The 25878-nt window shown below is 44.8% G+C and overlaps 1 protein-coding gene across 2 annotated transcripts in view; it reads right to left on the minus strand.

The window, feature by feature from the left end:
• POP4 (POP4 ribonuclease P/MRP subunit) overlaps window positions 1-25878 on the minus strand; it is a 180503-nt gene that overhangs the window by 100611 nt on the left and 54014 nt on the right. For both annotated transcript variants that reach the window (XM_078668288.1, XM_078668289.1), the window contains exons 3-4: window positions 15210-15262; window positions 1678-1901 (exon numbers count right to left, since the gene is read on the minus strand). In XM_078668288.1, the coding sequence (XP_078524414.1) occupies window positions 1678-1901; window positions 15210-15262 (277 nt within the window). The remainder of the gene's footprint in view (window positions 1-1677; window positions 1902-15209; window positions 15263-25878) is intronic.

Raw genomic sequence — 25878 nt, forward strand, 5'->3', positions numbered from 1 at the left:
AGTTGGTGGAAGATGTGGAATAGAGGCATGAGGGCCCAAAGGAAATTGTCAGCGGATGGGGGGCTAGCAACACAGGAGAAGGGAGGTTTGGGCAAGACAACAAATGTCGGACGTTGGGAAGGAGTCCGGAAAAGCATGGACAACAGGGGAAGGCCGACGGACTGCAGACACATGCACTTTCAGAGAGTGCATGTCTCAAGGTGAAAAAAGCAGTACCTCTGGAAGTGTGCGGCCAATGGAAGAAGGACATTGGCTATAAACAGGAAACTTGAGTTGGTCCATTCTCCACTGCAGGGAGAGAAACTCAAAGCCAAGGAGGAAGCAGGGAGCTGCTGACCAATAAGAGGCAAGGAAATTACCGCAATGTGCAAGCCAACCAATGGTAAGTAATGGGAGGGCTCTAAGCCCCTTTTAAGCTTTTATACTATAAGAGATTTCACCCGAGGGCTGCACAAGCGCTGCCTGCAAGGGAAACCTGACAAAAAAGGCCCATTCGGGGTACAGTTCTATCTTCATGGAAAAACTGGAATAATTCTGTACATGGAAAAACTGGATTCATTCTGTTCAATGGTTTTTGCTAAAGCAGAGAGCAGAATTCAATTTTCATGCAACTTAATGTGGAAAAGACTCTATTTTGACTCCTCCTCTTTAACACTTCGAACCCGTTGAAAGATATGCATGATTCTATATATGATGAAACTAAGCCGAGTTCACAAAACGTCTGTCAAACTCTGCTCAGATTCGTCAAACAATGCCAAAGTTGTTAGCAAGTCAAAATAGAACCTTTCTATAAAAGATGCGCCCAAATCATAAGACTTACATGACTTTCAAACAAAATCCTGATTTCAATATAGCAAAAAAAAGAAAAAAACAGAAGGCTTTTACTAATGAATCTCCTTACCTCAAAAATTCTAGTAAGGATATAACCAGATTCCATAATCCTGATTTTAACTTTGAAATTACTACAAATTTCTGACTTCATTTGGATCATTTTTTAATAAAAAAACAAAAACTCATGCTCGACAATTGTTCATGAAATCAAAAAAGGATCCTGAGCTAGACACAGCCAAAGCCACTACCTACTCAACATTTGATACAAATCTGCCCAACAGTTTTTCTTCCTATGTGAATTAAGAAGAGGTAATTTACGTTTTCACTATCTATAGCTTAACTTCATTGAAAAGCAGTAAGAACAGTCAATACATCAACTTTCCTAAAGCTGTCACACTCTTCTAGTGAAAGGCAAGTACATTTATAAAAAGAACAACAGGGATAAAATGTGCATTACACTCAGAAGTCTGCATTTCAGGATATCTTAGTTCCGTTTCAGTCCTTAAGATAATCAGAGGGTGGGGTTCAACTTTAACGCTTTCTTCCAGCTAGTATCCAGAGAACTGTCTCTTAGTAGAGGAAGAGTAGGAGTGTTACTAGATTTTGCCAGTCACAGGACACATGGGATGAAGTGGATTTTGAAGGAACATGCAGATGTAAATAAAATAAAAATCACAATATCAGCAGCGACATTAGACAGCAGAGTGATATACGCACAAAGACGATGCAATCTGGTGTTAAGAAAAGATAGCCAACCACTTCCCAATTTTTGTATGAATTTAGAAGGCAGCAGGATGAGTAAAAATGCAGTTGAATGCGATGACCAGGGTTGGACACATTACTTACCGCTGCTGCTCTGGTTTAATTTCAAAAAGTCTCATGGTGCGTCTCTGCTTTGCAGATAGACTTTTGGCTTTTGCCTTTTTCTTCCTTTTGGTTTTCTTGCGGTTGTACTCCAAAATCAGGGCTTTGCGTTTTAAATTTGTTTGGATGACTTCATCTGATAAAGATGGCATGCTACGCTTCAGGAATGCATTGACAAACGCCTCCGCCTCCTTAGTTCCTTGTGGCTGAAAATAATAAGTTAGGTGATTCTTTTAAGTTTTATATCACACTATCGAACAATAAAAGAGATTTGTTTACTTGGAACATAAATTCTCTATTATGGGTATCTTCAATATTATAAGTCCACACGCAAGACACAAAGTATGTAAAGCAAATGTTCACACTGAAGGGAACTTTGGTGCTAAAACAACAGATGTTTATTGTTAACCAATTCAACAGTACTAAATTTATTGACCTCGTAAGTCTGAAAGGTTGAAGGGTCCCGCTGGGGTTTGAACCTGTAACCATGAGGTCAACCCCGACCACTTCTTAATGCATCAGTCCACTGAGCCACAAAATCCTTAATTCTAGAAAATGCCACCTACTTTTGGGTAGATCTTGTAAATGTTTTAAAAATAAAATGATGCTTACTAAACCTGCATTATGCAGCTACTTACTATGCCAGAGCAGCTAAATAATTAAACAACAAAAATACCGGCACTGCTTTGAACCTGAGCAGCCGTATTCTGTTTGGTGTGTTGTAGACCAGGCCCTTCCGCAAGAACCAACTCATAGAAATGAAAATTATATACACACACAAAGAACTCGCTAATCAGACAATTAGAATTGATAATTTAGTTGGTTGCCTTAATATCTTAGTAAGCAGGTAGATTGACGTTCCCAGCTTTACAATCAAGCGTTAATTAAATATGAATATATCTTTTGAAATAATAAACCAGCAAGCATACATAACTAGATGCACAAGAGTAAGATACAAACTTCGGCAAAGTCAACTGGTCGTGTCATTCTTGCCAATGGACATTTCGCCACATGCACTGCAGCACCTAATTAAACAGCACTGCGGCTGTGGGTAGCAAAATGCCCATTGACAAGGTAGAAATGGGAACTGGGCTACAAGGGGGTGGGGTGGTTGGGAACGCATACCCTTTAAAAAAGAAAAAAAGAAAGCATCTATAACCTCGGGACAAACACCAGCTTTGAGAATAATTTGCTGTTTGCTGCAAGGTACAATCTTTGCAAATAATGCTAAAGCATGCAAGGGTATGACATTTTTTTAACTTCTGGGTGCCTGAGCTTGCATTCATGCATTAGCACCTTGTAGCCAGATGTACTGGATTTGTCAATCCTAAATCAGTAAATCTAAATAGGCTGGCACAGTGCCCCATATTTCTTGGATTGGCTGAAAATTCAACGAGCTACCAAGTGTTCTGCTCTGTGTCACAGAAGAATACAGAAAAGTTGAAAAAATAATTCATTGTGCCTTGATTTTCATTCACTTTAATAAAGCACCTGACTTCTGTATCATCCAGTGCTTAATTTGAGCCGGTGGTTTCTGGTCTTTGGCACCAGCACTTAATTATCAACACAGGAGCTTGTGACAGTCTGCCACAAGGTGGCGATGCCTGGCTAATTTGGAGATGGCTGCAACAACATCCAGTGTGCAGAGTATTTGGTTACTGTTGATCAAACCAAAATAAGCATGCAACGCACCTTGGTTAAACTACACAAATACAACATAGACAATAAATTACAAATGAATGCAGATAAAACCAGGAGTAATGATTTTTGGAAAATGGAAAAATAAGTCAACCCAATACTGGAATATAGGACAGTTAAAGGTATGTTATTAACCCCTTCGATGCTTATGACGGAACGGTTCAGTCATGAGCGCCGGTTGGGCTGTGCTAATGACGGAACCGTTCCGTCACGGCCCCACCCGTTTTTTAGAACCTTCAGCACAGCATGAAAATTCGCACCGCGCTGAAGGTGTTAAGCAACATATAACTATATAGCGTATATTTCTCAACAAGTAGCATGTCGATCACACACAAGAAAAACATGGAAAAGAAGGCCAGCAATTTGACTTTTACCCTTTGCAAACTCAATTCACAGTTTCATAGTCCAACAGCTGAAGCAATGCTTAGAGTATAAACGCACAGCAAATGCCAACTGTCTCAGATGGTCAATTGGCATTCCCCTCAAAACTTTCGCAAATGATGGCCAAAATTCAGTGTATAACCTATTGGCAAATCTTCTACCTACTACAATACACAATTTAGGCATAGATAAGACTAGAATTTGGATTATTAACCTCTTCCCTGCGCCCCGAATTCTGGAGCGGCGCGGGAGGGGCTAGGGTGTGGGGGGTGGGCGTGGCACTCCCGTACTTATGACGGCTCCACGCCGTCATGAGTCGTGGGCGGCGTGTGCTCATGACAGCGTGGAGTCGTCATGACCCCGCCCACTCACTAATTCATCCGCACAGGCTGGGAATTAGTGCCGGTTGGGCAGAGCGGCAGCGACATGTCTTCTCCTACGCCGTCATGAGCACACGCCGCCCGTGATTCATGACGGCGTGGAAACATCATGAGTACGCAACGGGTTAAGGCAAGATTTGGAGCGTGCGTCATCTTTGATTAAATACTTTCACTAAATAGTAAACTCTCAATGTGACACACTTAAGATAAAGATCCAAGCTATTTTTGTATCAAAAAAACAATGCCTGGTCAAAATACTTGGCGCAAGCATTAACAATTTAAACCTTATTCTAGATTCCAGTCTATTGTGACTCCAGACTAGCTGGGGCCAGGGCAGGAAATTTCAGACCATTTTGGTGTTGGAAACCTCAGAATGCTGCTCCTACTTCAAAGTGGGTACCTGGCATAAATAATGGACCTTCAGGCCCAACTCTTCAGTACACCTCTGACCTGTGAAAGATGTAGAAGGACTGCTGTGCTGCTCTGCAAGAAGGAATGTTACTATGTTGCCCTGCCGGATGTGTGAAAGAATTGGACCTGCATCTTGATCCCAGGACCATCAGAGTGACTCCAAGGGCTAGTATGCTGACTTCCTGATCAGAGTCTTAGGGACAGAAAAGGGTTCAACCACCTTTAACCCAGCGCCTGGACTCAGTCTGCTATGAGTCTTGCCCCCCGACCCCGTCCCCTCCAAGTGGTGCCACTCCAGGATCCCTGGAAGTGGGCCTGCAGGTGCTCTACTAGCCCAGCTGTGGTCCTGTGGGCAGAACAGACGAAGCACGGCCCATTTCCTCGCAGCTTTGCATGGGGAAACCCAGCAGTGCAATGCCTCTTTGACACCAAACCTCGCACCACAGGCTGCAGCCTCTTCAGAACTGCTGTTGCGCAACACATCATTGATGTTGGCCTTCAAACCGCAAGCCCTTGTCGAGGACATCCTCGATGCTGAATCTTGCATAGCTGTCTGCAGTCTACTCTGAACCGCTGCTGTGTGACACAAGCCTTCCTATTCTAAGCCCATCGATAACAATGCAGGAATCCACATCGCATCCCCTATCTTGTTGGAAACACTGATGCATGAAGCTTGTTTGACACATGACTTTGCATTGCAAGCCCCTCGTCGACGTCATCCTTGACTGATGCAGTACTCTGCATTGGGGCTCCTCAGAACGGCTGCTGATCGAGCCATCCTCGACAAAGGACCGTGCAATGCTTCGCAACCAGGATTTAAAGTACTTTTGTTCATAGGCCTCACCTAATCCCTGTATCCGGCCTCCGCTCCATCGCTATCGGCTTGAACTTGTGACTTTGTCCAGATCTGAAGGCACCAGATAACCACTGTAAGTGCTTTGTACTTTTAGACCCTATTTTTACTTTAACAAAAAAAATTAAATAGCATATTTCGGGTTCTACAGATTGGATTTTTGTAATTTTGGCGTTAATGTAATAAGTTTTAATCTACTTTTTCTAAATTGGTGTGTGATTTTTCTTGTGCTGTGTTTTCACTTTATTACTGTTTCAGTGCTGCATAAATAGGTTACACATTGCCTCTAAGATATGCCTGACTACTTTGTGCCAAGCTACCAGAGGGTTGCAGAGGTTAATTTTGGATTTGCCTGAATTTCACGAATTAGTAGATTTGTGGAGCGCTACTTAACACTCATGAAGGTATCCAGGTCCCAAATCATGCTGACAGAGATTGCGGTTTCTACTTGAGTAGGGTCTCACTCCCCTCAACCAGTAACCCAATTTACAACAGGGGGCATTCGCTCATGTGTCTTATAGTGGTTCTTCATGTAAGAAAGCCCCGGAAAAGGCATCTCTAGGTCATGAGAATTCAATCTGAAAACCTTCCCCAAAAGAGTATATTTCTGAACTCTATGGAGCTGTTTAATCAGAGGCTCATCTTCAATGGAGGTGTCCACTTTTCTCCTAGCAGAGTATCTGTTTAGCTGTGATCAGAAATTCTGTGACCCCTGGAAGGATGGCTCTGAGAACAGTGCGCTAGACCTGCAAGGTGTATCACCATTGTGAGATCAACAAGCTGAGCCCTTGGATTTGGAAGAGGCTCCTGGGACAAAGCACCATAGCAAGCATATGGTTCTGAATGGGATTTATTGGGACCGGGGCTTAGGCCGCCAGAGGCATGGATGGCAGAAGTCCCACAAAAAACCTTTTCAGAAAGGAGGCAGGCCCAAAAGAAGCAGAGCAGCCCTGAAAAGATAACTCAAACTGTGAGGCATCAGAATGTGGACCATAACATTCAGATGCAGCTTTTCAAGAACTAGAACCGTCTCACAGAAAATAGATTCTGGCACATTAGAGCAGCGCTGCCACCTCCTGTAACTTTCCAGAGAATAGGACATCTTCCTAGAAGAACAACGGATCATCTGAATTATTTCTTCCTCTGTTTCTCATGCCAGGAGGAACTTACACTAGAAAGCTAAAAAATAAGACAGCTACCTGGAGGAGGCTAATGAGTGTGGGGTGGTGTATCGGCCGCAATCTTTGCCATAAAAATCTTAGCCAACTGTTCCTTAATGGCCTCAGAGTACATCAAACAATAGTTATTATAGGCTGTGTTTGAGGTCACACATGCAGGTGCCATGGAGGTCTGACAACGACACCTGCTTACCACAGTTCACGTAGTGCATAAAACCTTACAACTTGAAGGAGACATTTCAAATAAAGGAAGATTGATTTTTTTTTAAAGATTTCGCAGTCAATAGAAAGATAAGGCCCATATCTATGTAGTAATGGGCAGGAAAACGAGCAACGGACTATAGGAATGGCACTATATGACGGGTACAGGTTGCATATACAGAGGTGATGTAAAGCCCCACCTGAAGCTACATGGCACCCTCGACTGATGCTGTGTTATTGCGGTGAAAATGTTTCCCAATTCAGTTTTGTTTCAGAGGATATTGAAAAGTTGAGGAATCAGTAGGAAGAAGTATAGATCTGCACTAAATATTCTTCTGGTGCATGCCACTCAGTAAAGAAAAACGGCTCCACTCACAGTTCTTTTCTGCCTCTACTTTTTCCTAACATGTTGTAATTTCTAACAAGATATAATCCCAACTTTATGGTGATGTCATTCTTCAAACAGAAGGGTCACTCAATCCAGATGACAGATCGTCTCTCTTCTGGGCTATTTTGAGTTGTATCGCGGAGAGTGTTGAAGTAATTACACATAGACAGGTAAGTGTAAGAGCACTAGGTTTAATGACCATTTGTCTCCACAGCCTCCGGGGAACAGTCACAGCTGACCAAGGATTTCTAAGAGCAACATTCCAAAGCTCAATAGATGACACCACAGCTTTGACAAGCAAGTTAACAGATTACTACAAGTGTCTTATCTATTATTGTAGTTAATCTATTTGTATTTCTGAATGGCAATATTTCTTTTTATTTCCATGTGAGATTGCATAAAGGCTGGGTTACTTAGCCACTAAAAGAAGTTGTTCTCAATACCGTGCTGCAGAAAGCAATTCTTCCTCTACTTTATAAAGGGTACACATTTTCACTTTAAATGGAATTTTTTTTTTTTCTTCAAAGAACGGGTCCACAGATGGGCTTGAAGAATAAGTAGAGTCTGCCGGTCGTGAGTCTACTCTGCTTACCTGATCCAACCCCTCCCCCCGCCCATTGTTTTTTAGGTCTTGGCCTACGTAGCGGGTATGCGCTGCATAGGAAAGGGACCTTATGTCATGGGCACAGCTTTCCCTGCAAAAATGTACACGCGTTGCATTGGTTCCAATGGCAACGGGTGCACACCTGGCTATTTCCTCGCGGGAGCCAGCAGCTGGCGCCATATGGAAGCAATTATCGCGCCTAGCACCCCGCTCCCGCGAGGGAACCGCGCAGGCCCCTTCCTCTCGCCTCTCCCCCTGCTGCCAGCAGCCTGCCGTATCCTCCGAATGTGTGTGGGGTGGCGCGCCTTTAAAGGAAAAACATCTTAAAAGGAAAACATTACTGTGGTATAAACGTTAAAATTCCGCACTTTAACTTAAGCGATCACATACATCTCCCGTACATTTATTAAATGGGCTCAGTGTTCGAGAATAACCTTAGGATTTAAAATGTACACACCCACGTCTGTAGCTCTTTAACGTCCCCGGAATCTTTTTGGCTAGACAATCATCCGACCGGTGCCTGGGCGCAGACAAAACACATCCGTGCAACACCTGAGCCACACAAACTCACACACATACAGACACATGGAGTAAACAAAGAGGAGCCAGGCATTCTGGATAGAGTCACCAAGCAATGGAAAGACGTCGGGATCCATCTGCGGAGGCAGCGGCCTGTATATTTGTCACTCATCGCCAATAAGGATACATATTTTTTTTGTATTTCTTCGCCATTCCACGCTTCTTTTGCATGATTTGAGTCCCAGGCCCTGACTGCTCCTAATGAAGCCCTGTTTGTCTCCATTGTGTGGCAGAGAGAAGAGAGCAGTTGCATCCTAATGTCGCTTCACTCGGGCTCATTAAAGAGATGGTACGAGGGTGACGGCTGGCAGGCCATGCATTTAAGTGCTGTTACCCAGGACTCCCAATATTGACAGAGTGCAAAGGCCTGGTAAACTATTGATGCCCGCAGCCGGCCGCAGCTCCAAACACCTCTCAGACACAGTTTTTAAATGTAACAGATTCATGAATTTTCATGAAACGGAGAGAACAAAAAATGACGTTTCCACACCACCAATCGGTTAAGCATGCAGGTCTCATTTACTTTACTTTGCTCGTCAGCCCAATGAAAAGAGGGGTTTTTAAGTATGGAGATCGCGGGGCCCAGTCTGCAGCACTAGTGAGCCGTGTGGGAAACAAACCGTGAGTCGGTGGTGCTTCTTTCCAGCTTCAAAGGAGAACGCTTACCTGATACAGAGCGTCCAAGAGCTCCCCCTGGTGGCTTATTATTTAATTGGGCCGCTGTACACCAAAAAGTTGCTGGGGGTTAAGATATACCTCTTTTTTGGAGTTTTTATTTTGCCTTCCACCGTAACACGAAAAGTACTATTATGTTATTTTACAGTTTAATCCAAGGCACAGGTTCTCATGACCTCTTCCGAAGGTAGGTTCTCAGTCACAACTAGTTCTTCTTTGACGCTGGACCTCTAAAAATGTTGTTAAATCCTTTTATTTAGTAGCTTTAGCACTAAAGTACAGTTTCTTCATAACAGGAATTCTGCAACTCGCAGACAATTTCAAATCGTCAAGCACCACCATGTGTCTAATGTATTCATCTCTGCATGCACCGAAGTCATTTTAAATCTCACCCCGTGTAAATTCACAGCTGAAGACTATTATCAACTGTTGCGAACCCTGGAGCTACAAAACTGTCAATAGGCGCTTCTCAGGGAGTCCTCACCCCAAATTTACGTCACTGCAAGTGGCAACAAACCATCATCTCAGGCCGACACTTCGCCTCCTGAGCACTCTGTTTGTTCTCCAGTCAGCTCACCAAGCCCGTGCACGTTTGGCGTTGCCCTTGCGGGAGCAGCAGCGGCGCCATCTGTAAACAATTATCGTGCTCGCCCCCACAAGGTAAAAACTGCATGTTGCTGCACTCGCCCGCGTAGTCACGGACACGCCTTGCAGATTGCTAATCTGCCTGCCTCAGTGGCTGCACTCGGCCGCACTCCCCCCCCACCCCTCCCACTTGTTCATTTTGCGCCATCACAGACACGCATTCCACATTGCCATTTCCTCTGCTTTTGTGTCCGTCTTTAAATGTAACCTTGTTAGTTACGTTTTACTGTTCAAAGACTTGCTCAACATCCTAAAGAAATGTATTGTGCAAACATTAAATCGTAGATGCAGAGAATGTGCATTTGCACCCTAAGTAGGAAATATTACATTAAGAAAAAAGATTTGACTGAATAAAAAGATATCTTTTTAGAGTAAATCTTGTCAAAATATTTTCTCATCTTTGCATATAGCCAATGTTTCTTTGTTTACTGGTATAATAATTGTGTGACGCTGAGGCACAGTTTACCAGAGACTAATACAACTACACTTCACTTGCACCATTTAAAGATCCTAAGACAAACGCTGTGGCATGTAGTAAAACACCCACTTACTTTCAGACTACCGTCCCCACCTCCTTCAGTTCGGAAATTTGTAGTAAATTAAGATATAATTCCAAATAACAGAATTGTAGATGGGTGATAACAAGGTGTATTTCAGCCGAGGCTTCCAGAGTGACGTTCACAACAAGAGCAATATTTGAGTTGTCGGACTCTCTGCCTAGATGGAAGTTAATAAAATGCTTGTAATTAAAGCATACATGTTATAATTTTTGTGAACTGCAGCTTTTCAGTTGTTAATTGTGTGAAATATTTGTATTACTTGATGGTCATCTTGTTTGCCTTTATTAATTCAATTTTTTAATTCGAAGTTTCTTGGTAATTTTTTTTGTTTATTTGAGCATGGCATTGTTTTGCTGTATATTGCTGGTGTCATTTTCATTCAGGGGATATACGCTTTCATCATAGGCATGGTCATTGGTTTTTGGAGCTGAACGCCCTTAGAGTGTTTTACTTAAGAACTGTTACGATGTCGCAGCAGTGAAAAACTTGTTTTTTTAGAAGCGAGTTCGCTTTTCACCGAGGTATTCAAATAGACATTGTGGACAACAAGAGCTATATGTGCGTGGCTGTGGTGTCATTGGTTGAGAACTCATCAGTACCAATAAGTACACAAACTCCAAATTTATGAAGGCTGTGAACCCTATGTAAGTTGAGTTCATTCATTACCAGTGCAAGGCAAGCTATGGTGAGAGGAGCCCTGGAGTGCAATGCAAAAATTCCCATATTTGCTGTATTGCACCTCCCAAAGTCCTCCCTACCAATTCCAATGTTTTAAGCAAAGAATAGAAGTGTGGTTTTGCCATCCTTCCTTGAGGCATTATATACTTTTGAGCTCAAAGGAGGGTATGAGCTAAGCTTGCTGCGGAGCTGTCGTCGCTGTGGAGTATGGAAAGAAGCCTGCTCTCTGACATACTTCTGCATGTATAGGTGGCAGGCAGGACACCCTGTGCTTGGAGGCACCACGTCATCAAGGAGAAGTCCTGAGGGAGTTGGTGATTTGTCATCTGCCATTCCTTCACCTCCCTTGAGACTCCGCGAGGTGGGAAAGACCTTTGAAGCGGACGCTGACTCACACCACATAACCGGGCGTTGTTGCTAATGATTCAGCCGAACCCATTCACTACAGTGTGGATTAGGCAAGTAGAAACCCCCTTCTCTGTAGTGATCCACACTCCGCAACCGTCAAGCTAAAACTCAGACTTACTCGCATGCTTCTGATGCCTTTTTGAAAACACAAGGTTGTTTTGCATGCTTGTAACCCCGGCAGGGAAACGAGCTATCCGAAATAGCAAAAACAAGCATTGGCATGACTAATAGGTCTCACCTTTGGAACCTTATAAGTGTTTAGCCATCTAACAATTAATGTTGTTGCACCAAGGATATTGTGCTGGATAACTAAACACTTATAAGGTTCCATAGGCGAGACCTATTGGCTATGCCAATGCTTGTTTGTTTTAGTTACAACAGATGTGTGCTCTTCAAGCAACAATTACCTGCACTATTAAAGGTGATTAATATGGCAGGAATGTTGCTTAATTAATGCACTGAAATGCAAGGGGGCAAATCACTCAAATAAATTCGAATGTTCACTTATTAGAATGCTGCTTGCTACTATGGCTGATAAGGAGTGGAGCTGAGCCGAGTTACCGGGTGAAATTATGGTCAATTATAAGTGACCCGGTCTTCCAGCACCTGGGTTTTTGAGACGCTCGACTCCAGACCCTATTTCCTGGCCAGAAAATTAAGCCAATAAAATCATCCAACCCTACTATTGCACAGAGTGAGAATGCAATGCTCTCCTTCCATAAGCAAAATCCTCCCCTACACTCCGACACTGTTCCTGGGCCCTCCCCAGCACTCTCCCACAGGAGCCCCCTTATTGTCTGCTGTACCAGGTAGAAAATGTGTGTGGTAAAACCTACAGAAATGGGAATTCCATCAGGTAAATATCCATGTCTGCACTACAGAAATGGAAATTCCCGCCATCCGGTTTGAAGGCACACATCAGCCTGACTTATACTCAAGCACTATAACTAATATATAGAATTTAAAATGGTAAATGTGAATGGAAAATGAGGATTTTCTACTGACAGGTTCTACATGACATCAACTAAACAACAAGAGTGAAACTCGAATTGTTTATAATGTACCACAAGGTTATGAACATCTCCTTTATTCAGTTATCCATTTTTCTTATCTCAACTCCTACAGCTGTGAAGGAGCAGAGGAGTCATCTGGGACCAATACCTAACACGGCGTCACCTGCGCTCGCACCTGCTCCATATTAAATCTATTGTCTTGACATCCATCACTAACAACCTCTGCCACCCCTCCCTCCCACCACCCATATTTAAAAAATGGTAACATGGTACTCAGTGGTTGGGCATGAGAGAGGAGGCTATATTATTTGAATCACAAAGATTCATGTTTCCATGGAATTGTGGATACCGCCCTTAACAAAAGTAGATAAAAAGTAACGTGCTATTATAGATTGCTAGAGGCCGTTTAACGTCTGAAAATGCCAATCTAGTTGACAAAAACATAACTCTGCTCCAACACCCTCCCCCAGAAAATAAAAAATAATAATAATAATAATTTTAAAAAAACATCACACACACCTGGCCTTTGGCCACCTCGTTGACGCTAACATATGCAATTACTCTTCTCCCTCCTAAATTGAAAACACTGGTGTTACGCTACCCATACTACTCTCTCTTCAATCTACCCCTTTACCACCCAAAAATATGAAAATTATACGCAGACTCCTGCCGTCTCCTTCACGCACCATGCAGCCTGAAGCTGGGGTCTCTACTATCCATCGGAGCAGAGAACCCGCATCATAGTGGAAGGCTCCCAATAGCCAGTGAGTGCAACTTGAAATTCCCGGTTACGTCCCAACAGTGGGAAACAACTTTTGTTTCCTACTGCTGCTGTGACATAGTAGCAGTGATTAACTGGATATGGAATGCAGCGTTCACACTACAGGCTTCCACTGTAAGCCATGCACAAAATAAAGGATACACTGCCTGTAAAGTTTTGCCATATTACGATCACAGCATGCTGGATCCAGCAAGAGGTTCATTTATTTTCAGAAGGACATTATTCACGATCACTCCCCAAAAAACGTATTGTATTAAGAGTGGAAATAAAGAATCTAGGAGATAGAAGTTCAAGCCCCAATGTTCAACTTAGGAAATGTCTCTTCCGCAAAGAATGTGCAAGCAGAAAAAAGGGTGAAGATTTGTCTCTCCAATCAAACTAAATTCTGTTTTAACTTCTAGGGCAAGGGTTGGCCCTTTCTCCACGTAGAATACATTGTAAACCTCTGCTGCTTTAACTGTGTGATTTATTTGTGAGCCAAGACTTTACCCCCATACACATTTAATACAAGGATTTGATAGAGCAGAGTAGAAGAGGGTGCAATAGCCACATACTTGAATATCCCTTAACAGCATGGGGCTCAGCCGATGTCACCAAGTCCTGCCCTGCCCTCCTCCTTTCATCTAATGGCAATGCCACATGGCAAGCTCTGCATTACAATTTGTGCATCAGCTGTTTGATGGGACATGGAGTCAATAAGTTTAAGGAATTGTAGGATGAAAATGGGGTACCAATGCTACCATTTTCAGTATCTGCATGCAAGGCATTATTACATACAAAAAAAAACCATATCACTGGTTTTACTATTTTGAGGCATTACATAGTGGATAGTTGATACTAGCGTAAGAATCTGTGATTGTTTTATTTTCTATTTGTCCAGCACACCTCAGGATCTGAGATGGTCCGATTCATGGAAAAACGTGTGGGTTTAGAAATTACAAATACTTTCATTAACAAAATCTATTTCAATGAAAGGTCATGAATTCTCTCTTATTAAACATCTAGTCAAACACTATTTGGCCTTTACAGTAAACTGATTAAAATGTCAACATAGCACAAGAAGAGCCCATCAGGCAGAAGCTGGTCAAGACGCGGGCAGGAGAAGGCAGATGAAATGCACAAGATGGCCTCATGTTTACAGATTACTTAACACGGAAATAAATAGAAGACCTAAAAGAGGTTAAACCAACCATAACAAATTATGTTGATGAGTGCAGCATGAAGGGTTACATTGTGCAATTACTATTAGGAAGAATAACTCCAAAACAATGGAAAGATTAAAATCGCCTAAATTCGCACGAAAGGCATGCAAATTGTTAAAGATGTACTATTTTGAAACACATGATGGAAATAGTTCCTACCGATGGGAGGCTATGAATAACCTGAACAAACCTCCACAAATCTTAATTACTTGAGCAGATCAACACTGCTCCGTCTGGGTGTTAAGACTCAGTGAATATGGTAGAATAAAGTCCTCGACTAACAACAATAACATTGGAAACAGAAACAGAATAATAATCAAAATAAAGGAAATAAAAAGGTATGCTTTGAAGAGATATGCCACGTTTCTCTTTTGCTCTTCTGCTGTATCCTTTTTAATCATGGATCGCTGAATAAAATGTAAAAAAAAAAAAAAAAAAAATAGGCTCTTCAACAAATTTAAGCAACGGTCTAATGGTAGGACCAACAAAAAGGAACAAGTTTTAAATTTCAGCCTTTTCCCTTTGCGGTTATGATCTCAAGAGTGTAGGGTGTCAAACCCAAGAACTATGGTGCGAGATATTACTTCGTTTATGTTGTACAACATCCGTGTCAGCAATGAAACATTCTCAAGGAATGCAGTGGGAAGGTAAGTATTGTTTCTTGCACTCCGGACTGCACAAAAGAGACCGCCACAGGAAGTTGCATTATTTATACACAGAGATATTTTTTAAAGCACGTCTCAAGCTATGAAGGCACTAATGTGCTGCACAAATAACTGTGGTTAACATGATAACATTGTGTTCGCTTTCCACTTAAATAACTGTTTTTTTTCAAGATTTATGACACCTTAATAACTACTAAATGTAAGTTGAAATTACCTTAATATCAACACTCTTGGCCAAGGGTGCGGGTAAGGAGCTGTAAATTAGCGCTGAAAAACACGAAGAAACACACTCAATTTCATGTATATGTCCGTTGTAGCAAAACACCGTTGAAACATATCAAAACACATTCGTATTTGTCACATTTAAACTGAGTTGTACAGAAAAACAAGAAAAGGGTTAAAAAAAAACATCCAAATTCAGGTTTAAATGCTAGCACCTAAACCAAATACAACAAGCATTGGCATAGCCAATAGGTCTCGCCTTTGGGACCTTATAATTTTTTAGTTATGCTTTGCATTATCGTGGGTGAAAGCTAACATATTTATTAGGCATATTATAGAACTGCATTGAGAAATTAAGCAAATTGATGCACTTTAAGCAACAATTAAACTTAAGTTTTGGTAACCTGCTTCACTTTTCTGTGGTGCGTGACACAATCCAGTAAAAGGTAGGACTGGGGCAGAGTCACTAACGTATTTGGAGAAGTATAGCACAGTGCGTGGTGCGTGAGACAAACCAGTAAAAGGTAGGGCTGGGGCAGAGTCACTAACGTATTTGGAGAAGTATAGCACAGTGCGTGGTGCGTGAGACAAACCAGTAAAAGGTAGGGCTGGGGCAGAGTCACTAACGTATTGGAGACGTATAGCACGCTATCTGGGGCGTGAAACAAGCCAGTAAAAGGTAGGGCTGGAGCAGTCTCACTAACGTATTTGGAAACGTATAGCACGGTCCGTGGTGCGTGAGACAAGCCAGTAGGTCCGATTGTAGGCCTACTACCGGCTGATGGAAAAAAAAAGTTTGAGTGAAAAGGCAGCCTTACTACAAATCAGCGCAGGCCAAAGCTTCTTGGCGATAAGGAAACATAACCGGAAAACTGAGCAGGAGCAATTATAGTAAAAAATACCGTTTTTAGAAGATGACTGAAAAGCCAGAATCGGTTCAGAGCACAGAATCGGAGAAAGAGGATTCTGCTGTCTGGCAACTACAATTGAAAATGACGTTGCAGAATCGTGCAGTTCAGAAACGATGTGAAATAATTATTCATCAAGGTTGTTTACATATCTAAGACGTTCTGAAAACCAGGTACATTTGGCTTCCTTTATTTTAAGTTTGTACATGGCAAACTGGCAATTACTGCTTTATAAAACTCACAAAAAATAGCTACTACGTTTCTACAGCACTGCCTCACTTGCCTTTACAGAGAGTAACTGTTTTCTCTCTGAAGGGGTGAAAAACAGTGTAAGACCAATGTAAGCCCCACGTAAGTGCATAGTTAATATAATACCAGCAAGCAACTCATGGGAATTCGAGCTGTTTGTGGTAATAATAGTATTGGTAAGACGCCTCTACTTGGTTGCAAAGTCATCAGCTGAAATTCTTTCAATCACGATGGAGAAAATAAACAGCTCATTTCTGTTGAATATCACAATATAATGACGTATTTCACTTGTCCCTTTTTGCCTGAAGTAAACACTGGATAGGAAAAGTGTTACTGGAGATCAGTAAATGATAATATATGAAAAGTTTGATCCTCTTTTCACCAGAGAGCTTTTTCAAAATTCTTAACGAACATGACTGAACAGGAAGAAGGATACCTCAAGTCTAATTACAAACACTTACTGCACGCGACCCATGGTCTCTATTTTAAAGTATGTAAACCCAACTAGATAATAAGCAAAAATCAATGGCAGCGGGGCTCGCATGCATTATAATGGAATTAAAAAAGGACCAGGTGCAGTTAGAACAAAGCACCGCAAATGCTGAAGAATGTAGGGCAAGAAAATATACTTGCATTTCGAATGTTGCTCCTTCATTTCTCTAGCGGTGCTCTGTTTAATGTATGAGCCACTGGAAAATATCCACATGGCACGTGGATAGGCTGGTAATTGAACATTTAGACACGATTTCAAACCTTCAGAAAATACTTTTGTCCACAAGCGAGAAGTGACAAACTGCCAGAGCCACAGACTTAAGTCCCGGCGTTGGATAAACATCCTGAGATGCGACCGCCATCTGTTTCCAATTAACGCGACCTCGAGACAGGCAAATGTAAACAAGCGCGGGCGCGATAATTGGAAACAGATGGCGCAGCTGCTCGCTCCCGCAAGGTGGATGTTGTACATGCACGAGTACTCATTGGAAACAGTGCAGTACATGCACGAGTTTTCCAAAAAGTACAGACCAATTCCAAGAGGTCATCTCCTAAGCAGTGCTTGCGCGCTGTGCAAGGCTAGACCTAAAAATGGCCTGGTTTGATATATATTAAACTTTAAGGGTGTCCGGCTACACTATTAATTAGTCGAAATCGACAATTTACGAGCTTAAGGGCCCGATCCCGCCCCTTCCGGAGTCTTGCCCTCTGGAAGTGGCCACTACTTCCTTCAAATACCTAGGAATATATGTCACCCGAGACGCCACAGAATTCACTACTCTTAATCTGCAACCCCCTCTCATTCGGCTACGTAATGACGTGAAGCACTGGAAGGAACTTCCATTAACATTGCTGGGCAGAGCAGCATTATTTAAAATGATGGCACTGCCGCGCTTTTTGTACATACTTGAAAACACTCCAACATTAATACCTACCGGCTACTTTCAGAGGGTGACTGCACTGATATCGAGTTTATTATGGGGGAATCGACCGGCCCGAATAGCCCACGTGAAGCTTAACAGGAGCTGGTACGATGGCGGAATCGCATTACCTAATATGCAGTTGTACTACTGGGCGGCTCAACTCAAGATTCTCAACCAATGGGTACACGCCCCGCAGGATGACCCGGCATTTAAGGCAGACAGGGCGCAACTGGGCACCAGCAGCCTACTTGCGCCTCTGTATCACAAGGGTACTGCGGCGAAACTGATAGGACCCACCAAGCATACCGTGCAGCTGTGGTACAAGGCGCACTCGAAACTACACTGGGAAGGGATCATCACGAAACTCACACCACTATGGGACACTAAGGCACTGGGACATTTATTATTATTATTATTATTATTAGGCATTCTTATATAGCGCTCGACTACCCGTAGGCATCTCGGCGCTTGCCTTGGGAACCCGTCCTGGTTTTTCCCTGTGAGATACCCATACTGGGCATCCCCAAGGTGAAAGCCAGGCATCCCGCCACAGGGGGGCCGTAGTGGAGATTAAGCAAGCTAATGCCCAGAGCTGCAGAGTGTGAACCTGTGACTCGAGTAGGCACCGAAACGAGAATGATCGAGTCCGTGGATATTTGGGCTCAAGAACCTGCCGCGTCCGGAATTGAACCCTGGTCCCGGGTCTGACCTCTGCTTCAGGGTCTGCCGCCTCTAACCAGTGAGCCACACTTCTCCACATTTGAGGCACACCAAGGGTTTCACCCAGTGGGACAACATTGGGATATCAACAGTGGGGGACATGTGGTCTAGAGAGGGGGTGCTCCCATTTGCGTCCCTTCAGGAACACTACGACCTGGGAGACACTGAACTGTTTAGATACATACAAATTAGGCATGCCCTTCAGGCAGTGATCCCTCGAATACCACACCCCCAGAGTCTTCCCCGCTTGAAGACCCTCTGCTTACAGACTTTATGCAGGAGGGTGCGACATCCTTAACGTACCGTAAACTGCTTCATAACCTACCTGACCCACTGGGGAAACTAAAAGATAAATGGGTGGAGGACGTCGGAGACTTTGACGAATCTGACTGGAACGCTGCTATTGCATCCCCACGTGAAGCTGGTATATCAGGTAGGTTCCGCTTGGTACAATTGAAAATCCTACATAGGATATACTACACGAGAACTACTCTACATAAATTGCAGAGGGCGGATCACCCTTATTGTCTTAGGGGTTGCGGTGAAGAAGGCACTTTCATACACACACTGTGGAGTTGCACGAGCATCGTAGGATATTGGCAGCGGGTACTCCGCACCATCGCACAAACACTTGGCACCTCACTAACACTAGACCCACGTATGTGCCTGCTGAACGTGTGGGGGCCTACTGATTTAACACATTATGGTAGGATGTGGACCACGATAGGCCTCATGACGGCCAAACGGGACATTGCACAAAGATGGGGGACGGCAGAGCTCCCCACCTTGGCACAATGGAGTAGGAATATGGATATGCTCATGTTAACAGAGGGCGGTGTACAAAGTGAGAGCCAATCCGCGTAAGTGGAATGGAATTTGGCAGCCCTCTGCGAACCATTGCCGGAGGATGATATTGATAGTTCAGAGGACAAGGAAGAAGTTGATTGATGGCCAAGGGGTATAGAATGTGGCACGCACAATGGACACGAGCCTTGCCTGATACAGTAGGAGCAGGTGGGGGGGGGGGACCGGTTGGAAGGAGAGGTGTAGTCATGTGAGACTTGCAGGTATGACGTCCAGCAGGGTAGTGTGGACATCGGTCGGCAAAGTGTACATTATGAGTGTTAATACTGAGTCACGTATTGAGTTTTTTTTAGTTTCACATAAAATACAAAATGCAAGTTATTACTATGTACATATCTAACTTGTTCCTAGTGATCCAACAAACTATTGGTTCAATAGCATACCAACGACCAGAGAAGGCCCGACCGCATACATGTATACAATTCGTAGGACGCCCTCTATGCCGGCCTCAGGGTTGTAGGCACAAATATGTACTGTTGTTGGAAATGACTATATATTCCTGCAATATTTTTTTATTTTTTATTTTTTTAAACAAAAACTTTAAGGGTTAACAGGGAAATACATAAATGCCTTCAACCTCCTCCCTTCTTCTTCCAGGCATCAGTTTCATCTTTATACAGAAAAGGCATCTCCATTTTATACAAGCATACCGACCCTGCTGCAGTGGTTGAGCCAATTCGATCTCCATCAAAATGACCACCCCCACATACATTTGCCTAAATCTGAAGCTTGTGCTCCTTAACCTGAGAGAGTAGGGGGCCTTAGGGATGGGTGGAGTTACTGAAAAACTCCACCAAATTCCATGGAGTTCTGTGGGCGGGAGGAGTAATGGCAAGGGGTGGAGGCAGTCAAGACCCTGGTGGCAGTAACAGTAGAGAAACCCACTGCATGGGTGATAACACGACCCTGGCAGCCACCTATAAGCAGAGAAGGTGCTGTAGTCTCATGTATACTATGAGGGCTGAGAAAAAAAGCATGGGAACCCCAACGAGGGAATGGGCTGGGAACCCCAATGAAGGATGCATGGTTCCATGTATGTATTAAGGGGAAATGACATAAGTGCACTCTATGTTTAAAAAAAAAAACAACAAAAAAACAAGCATTCTGTTTGTCTCCACTTGGTGAAACTGTCTTTTCTAAACATTTCATGCATTCAAGTTTGGAGAAAGGTTTATTGAAGTGGGACACAGAACTTAACCCAGAGGGACCTACATGATATTCAGCTCGGAAAAAGTAATGTTTAGTAAGAAGAGAGCAAACCCTCATTGCATGTTGTATTCCGGGATTGAGAAGTGTGCTCATTCAAAGAATACCTGCCGTACATGGGCCTATTTTGCTCTCAGATAAGCAGAAAGCTCGCCCAAACAGTCAGGGCACCAATTGGACCTACACTACTTTTAGGACATGATAAATCTTTCTTCAGTTAGAGGGGCGTACGGGCCTGCAATCATGCTCAGTTCACATCTAAAAACAGATCTCACAAAAAGCAAATAAAAAAAATACCCACAATCTTTCTGACACGGATAACGAAACGACACAAAACATCTATGAAACAGGCAGAGCATTCACAAGTCCCTGGAAATATTAAGAAATAGTGCCTCATCTCGTAGTGGGGTAAAATCGCCAAGTCCTATACAATTAACAGGACCAAAAATGCCTCTGAAATAAAGAGTGAGTGAGTAATATATCGCCCAGTCTAGCGAAAACAGAAAAAAGCCTAAATTGTGTCTGTCCAATGTCCATGCGGTAATTGAGTTTAATGCTTGCGGAGGATGCAAATGGTCTGTGTTTACATACACACTTGCCACGTGCCTCAAGGTTGGGCTCAATGGCCATATCCGCGTCTACAACATGCATGCACACCCTTCATGTGTCTTGACTGCGTGCAGCTGATTAACGTGCATACGAAAGGGTGCCTCAATCCCTTGAATGATGGCATTCCCCTATGCCCCTCATATAGGACTTCGGCACTCACTGTCCTATGAGCTGTCCCACGGCTGAGGAACCACCCCCACTGTTCTCCATGAATTGCACCTCCGACATGATGATCTGGTCCTCCAAAACAGAGCATGTGCACACAGTATCTCCACTGGCCTGGTCCACGTAATCAGCGCAGCTGCAATTTTATTATAGGACCGGAGGCTTCGGATTATCACTTCTCTTCCTTCACTGTGAACTCACAGCAGCCAATGAAAACTTCTTATACACAAAATAAACTACATTTCCCATGATGCTCTCACATTCCATCATATCCTGTCGGACCCTATTAGAGTCAACATTTCCTTCCCTTGAGGCTCTTTCTTTGCTGCCCACGCAGAGTCATTTTGTTATACATTTGTTATAATACAGTTAAATCATACGATAACTTGCAAGCACACGCTTGTGCAAATAAAGTGTTAATCTGGTTAATGATTGCAATTGCTTTGAGTACAGTGCCACAGTGTGTGCGAGTGTACCGCCCTTTGTTGATTGTTTTTGGCCCGATATGGCGGGTGTTAAAGAGGCTCCTGCTGGGAGCAGAAGTACCGTGCCGCTCTCGGTGGTGATTCGTGTTTCAGGTCAGCACGCTCCAAGCGCTTCACAGTCTAGACCTCCCTAATAGGCCGGAGTACGGTAATGAGCCCGACTTGCGTAGCCCAATTGGGCTACTTTTGGGTGCCTTTTGGGCTACGCACGTCATACGCGCCCCCCTGCAAGTTCCTAAGGCTCAGAAGCTGTGAAACTTTCATCGAGCAGCTTTACTTGTGACGCCTGACCGGCTGGAATAGCAGTTGCCCCTGGAGTGAGCACAAGCTCCCTGCATATTGTAACAAGGGGTCAGATCCAAAAACAAATTGTTTTTGGCTCTGACCCCTTGACTGGGCTGGAACAATCCGGATTACCGCAACTGCTGAAGAGCTAGGTACTCAAAAACTTTGTGTGCATGTGGGTTGGCTCCCCCCTTACTCCTTAAAGATTATCTTACCTTGCACTAATTTAATATAAATAAAGATACAATAAGAGTGTGCAATGGAAGAGTGGGTCAGCAATGAGGAGGATGAACACTATCAAGAAGAAAAACAGGAATCTACCTTAGAGGATAATATTGTTGACGCTCTGGACACCTTGGTCCAGCAGTCAGTCAACAGGGCCATTGAGAAGGCAGTCCCTAGTACTGTGCAGCAAGCTTTTGGCAGCCGCCTTAAAACATATTTCTAAACAGCTAGAGAGTTTTGCGAAGTGCCATGGGTTTCAAGTCCCAGCTGATCCTCAAACTGATGACACCACCAGCAAAAGAAAGTAAGGGCCATGGCCCCACACTGACGCGCTAGCAAACCTGCCCAAGGTGCACACTCCTGATCATGGTTATTCCACTCCCTCTAACACCAGAGGTGGGAAAGCGAAATACAACGATAAAGTGTACACAGACACCACTGGTACAGATACAACCGATGAGGAGGCTCCTTCTAAGAAAAGATCTAGAAAGACAGGTGGTGCGACACCCGACCAAACGCCGCAAAATTTAACACACCCTTCACATTCAACCAGACCGTATCGTACATCCTTGTTCGTCAGACTGGGCAATAGCACCAGAGGTGGCAGACTATCTGCACAACAATCTTAGGAAGGGCTTTGGAAGTGCTCAATAGGGTGCGCTCGGCCTGACATCCCAGATAAGGTAGCAGAAAGGCTGGATATCGATGCCAGCCTCCTTACTTTCCTCAAAAAGTTTGCGAAGGACCCCAAAAAAGGGATTGACTGCACCTGGCGGGCTGCCAGGACAAACTCTTCGATGTAGCAGGGTCCTTGGCCTAGATACTAGAGATGGCCTTAGTAGCAAAAGAATCTGCCACAACTGTGGACCCAGACGTATTTGCGGGCTGGACACAGAGAGAGATATGTCTTTTAGGAAATGCCAATTGCGCCATCAACGGAGAAACGCAAATCTCTTTTGATGCGGATGGATTCAAATCTGACGGAGTTAGCATCGGCCGAGCCTGGCCTACTTGGAGGGTAACCTCTTTGAAAAAAGATTTGTTAAAGAAGTTTCAAAATATGTGGGCACTTTTGCATCTTTGGACAAAGCCCAATCCGGAAAATAAAAGGGTCTTCCAAGCAGGCCTTTAACACGGCCGGGCGGGGTAGAGGACACTAGCCAGGCCGACAATACTACCAAGGTCCTCCCAGAGAAGACTATGGACGCGGTAGAGGTGACTGGGATTCCACCAGAGGTGGACCATTCTACCCCACGAGACAAAGATACAACAGGCGGCTCCAGGCCCAAAGTTCTCCAGGTAAGATTATCGAAACTTCTCACTTACCGGGGGGGGGGGTCGTACCCAATTTTTCAGTCACAATTGGGCAATGTTGTCACACGATGCGTGGATTTTGCAGACTATTCATGAGTTCCACCAATCAATCAATCATATCATTTGTAAAGCGCACTACTCACCCGTGAGGGTCTCAAGGCGCTGGGGTGGGGAATGCTGCTACTGCTCGAAAAGCCAGGTCTTGAGGAGTTTTCTGAAGGTCAGCAGGTCTTGGGTCTGCCGTACTTGGATGGGGAGGGTGTTCTAGGTCTTGGCGGTGAGGTGGGAGAACGATCTGCCGCCGGAGGTCGCTCTTCGGCAGCGGGGAACCGTGGCAAGGGTGAGGTCGGCGGAGCTGGCAGGTGGGGAGTAGAAGCTGAGTCGTCTGTTGAGGTATGTTGGTCTAGTGTTGTGGAGTGCCCTGTGTGCGTGGGTGAGGAGCTAAAGGTTATCCTCTTGTTGACCGAGAGCCAGTGCAGGTCTCTCAGGTGGGGTGTGATGTGGCTGCAGCGAAGGAAGTTAGAGGATCAGGCATGCAGAGGCGTTCTGGATGCGTTGGAGCCGTCTCAGAAGTTTGTCCGAGGCTCCTGCATAGAGGGTGTTTCCGTAGTCCAACCTGCTGCGGACTAGGGCCTGGGTGACCATTCTTCTCGTTTCAGTGGGGATCCACTTGTAGATCCTGCGGAGGGTATTTAAGCAGGAGGAAGAGATGGCGTTGACCTGTTTAGTCATGGAGAGGGTGGAGTCGAGGAGGACCCCTAGGTTGTGTGCGTGGTCGGTGGGTGTTGGAGCGGTTCCCAGTGCGGTAGGCCTCCAGGAGTCGGCCCAGGCCGAAGGGGTGGATCCGAGGATGAGTAACTCTGTCTTGTCCGAGTTCATTTTCAGTCGGCTGTTCCTCATCCATTCAGCGACGGCCTTCATTCCTTTGTGAAGGTTGGTTTAGGTGGTGTGGGGGTCCTTGGTGAGGGAGAGGATCAGCTGGGTGTCATCGGCGTAGGAGATGATGTGGAGATCGTGCCGACGGGCGACGTGGGCGAGCGGTGCCATGTAGATGTTCAACAGAGTTGGGCTGAGGGATGAGCCCTGGGGTACGCCGCAGATGATCTTGGTGTCTTCGCAGCGGAAGGGCGGGGAGGGGGGAGGCGGACGCTCGGTCTTCTGCTGGAGAGGAAGGAGGTGGAACAATCCAGGGCCTTCTCTTGGATCCCAGCGTTGTGGAGGAGTGTTCGTAGTGTGTGATGGCAGACCGCGTCGAAGGCGTCTGACAGGTCCAGGAGGAAGAGGGCCGCCGTTTCTCCATTGTCCAGCAGGGACTTCATGTCATCGGTGGCGGCGATGAGGGCAGTCTCCTTGAGGTAGCGGGTCAGTTGTTTGTTGACGGTCTACTCGATGACCTTTGCCAGGAACGGGAGCAGGGAGAGGGGCCGGAAGTTCTTGAGGTCCTTGGGGTCCGCCTTGGAGTAAGGCATTGATCTCAGGGTGCTTCAAGCTCTCCGGGAAGGTTGCTGTCTCGAAGGAGGTGTTGATGACTTTCCGGAGATGGGGTGCGATGGATGTTTTGTTGAAGATGTGGTGTGTGCGTGGGTCTGACGGAGATCCGGAGTGGATTGTGTTCATGAACTTGATGGTGTCGTCGTTGTTGATGTTGGTCTAGGAGAGCAGGCAGTTGGTGCGGATGGAAGTCGTTGGGGCGGAGGTCTCAGTGGTTGTCGGGGGGGTTGAAGCGGTCGTGGATGTTTGCGATCTTGCGGTGGAAGAAGGTGGCCAGCGAGTCGCACAGGTCTTGCGAGGGTGGGACGTCGTTGGTGTTGGTGCTGGGGTTGGAGAGTTCCTTCACAATGTTGAAAAGTTCTTTGCTGTTGTGCGCGTTGTTGTCTAGGCGGTTTTTGAAGGAGGCCCTTTTGGCGGATCTGATGAGGTGATGGTGTCTACGGGTGGCGTTCCTGTGGGCTGAGTGGCTGACTGGTGTTCGTTCACGGAGCCAGATCTTCTCCAGCTTTCGACAGGTTTGCTTGGAGGCCTGGAGGTCTTCAATGAACCAGCTGGCTTTCTTGTTGGTGTGACTGTTGAAGGGTTTCTTGATCGGGCGAGGGTGTTGGCGCAGTCGTTGATCCACTGTCTGAGGTTGCTGGCGGCGGTGTCTGGGTCGGTGGGTGGGTTCTGGGCGAGACTGGTGGTTAGCTGGTCTAGGCGAGGGTGGTGGTTAGCTGGTCTAG

The sequence above is a fragment of the Lissotriton helveticus genome, chromosome 12 (genome assembly GCF_964261635.1).
Source record: "Lissotriton helveticus chromosome 12, aLisHel1.1, whole genome shotgun sequence".
Taxonomy (NCBI): domain Eukaryota; kingdom Metazoa; phylum Chordata; class Amphibia; order Caudata; family Salamandridae; genus Lissotriton; species Lissotriton helveticus.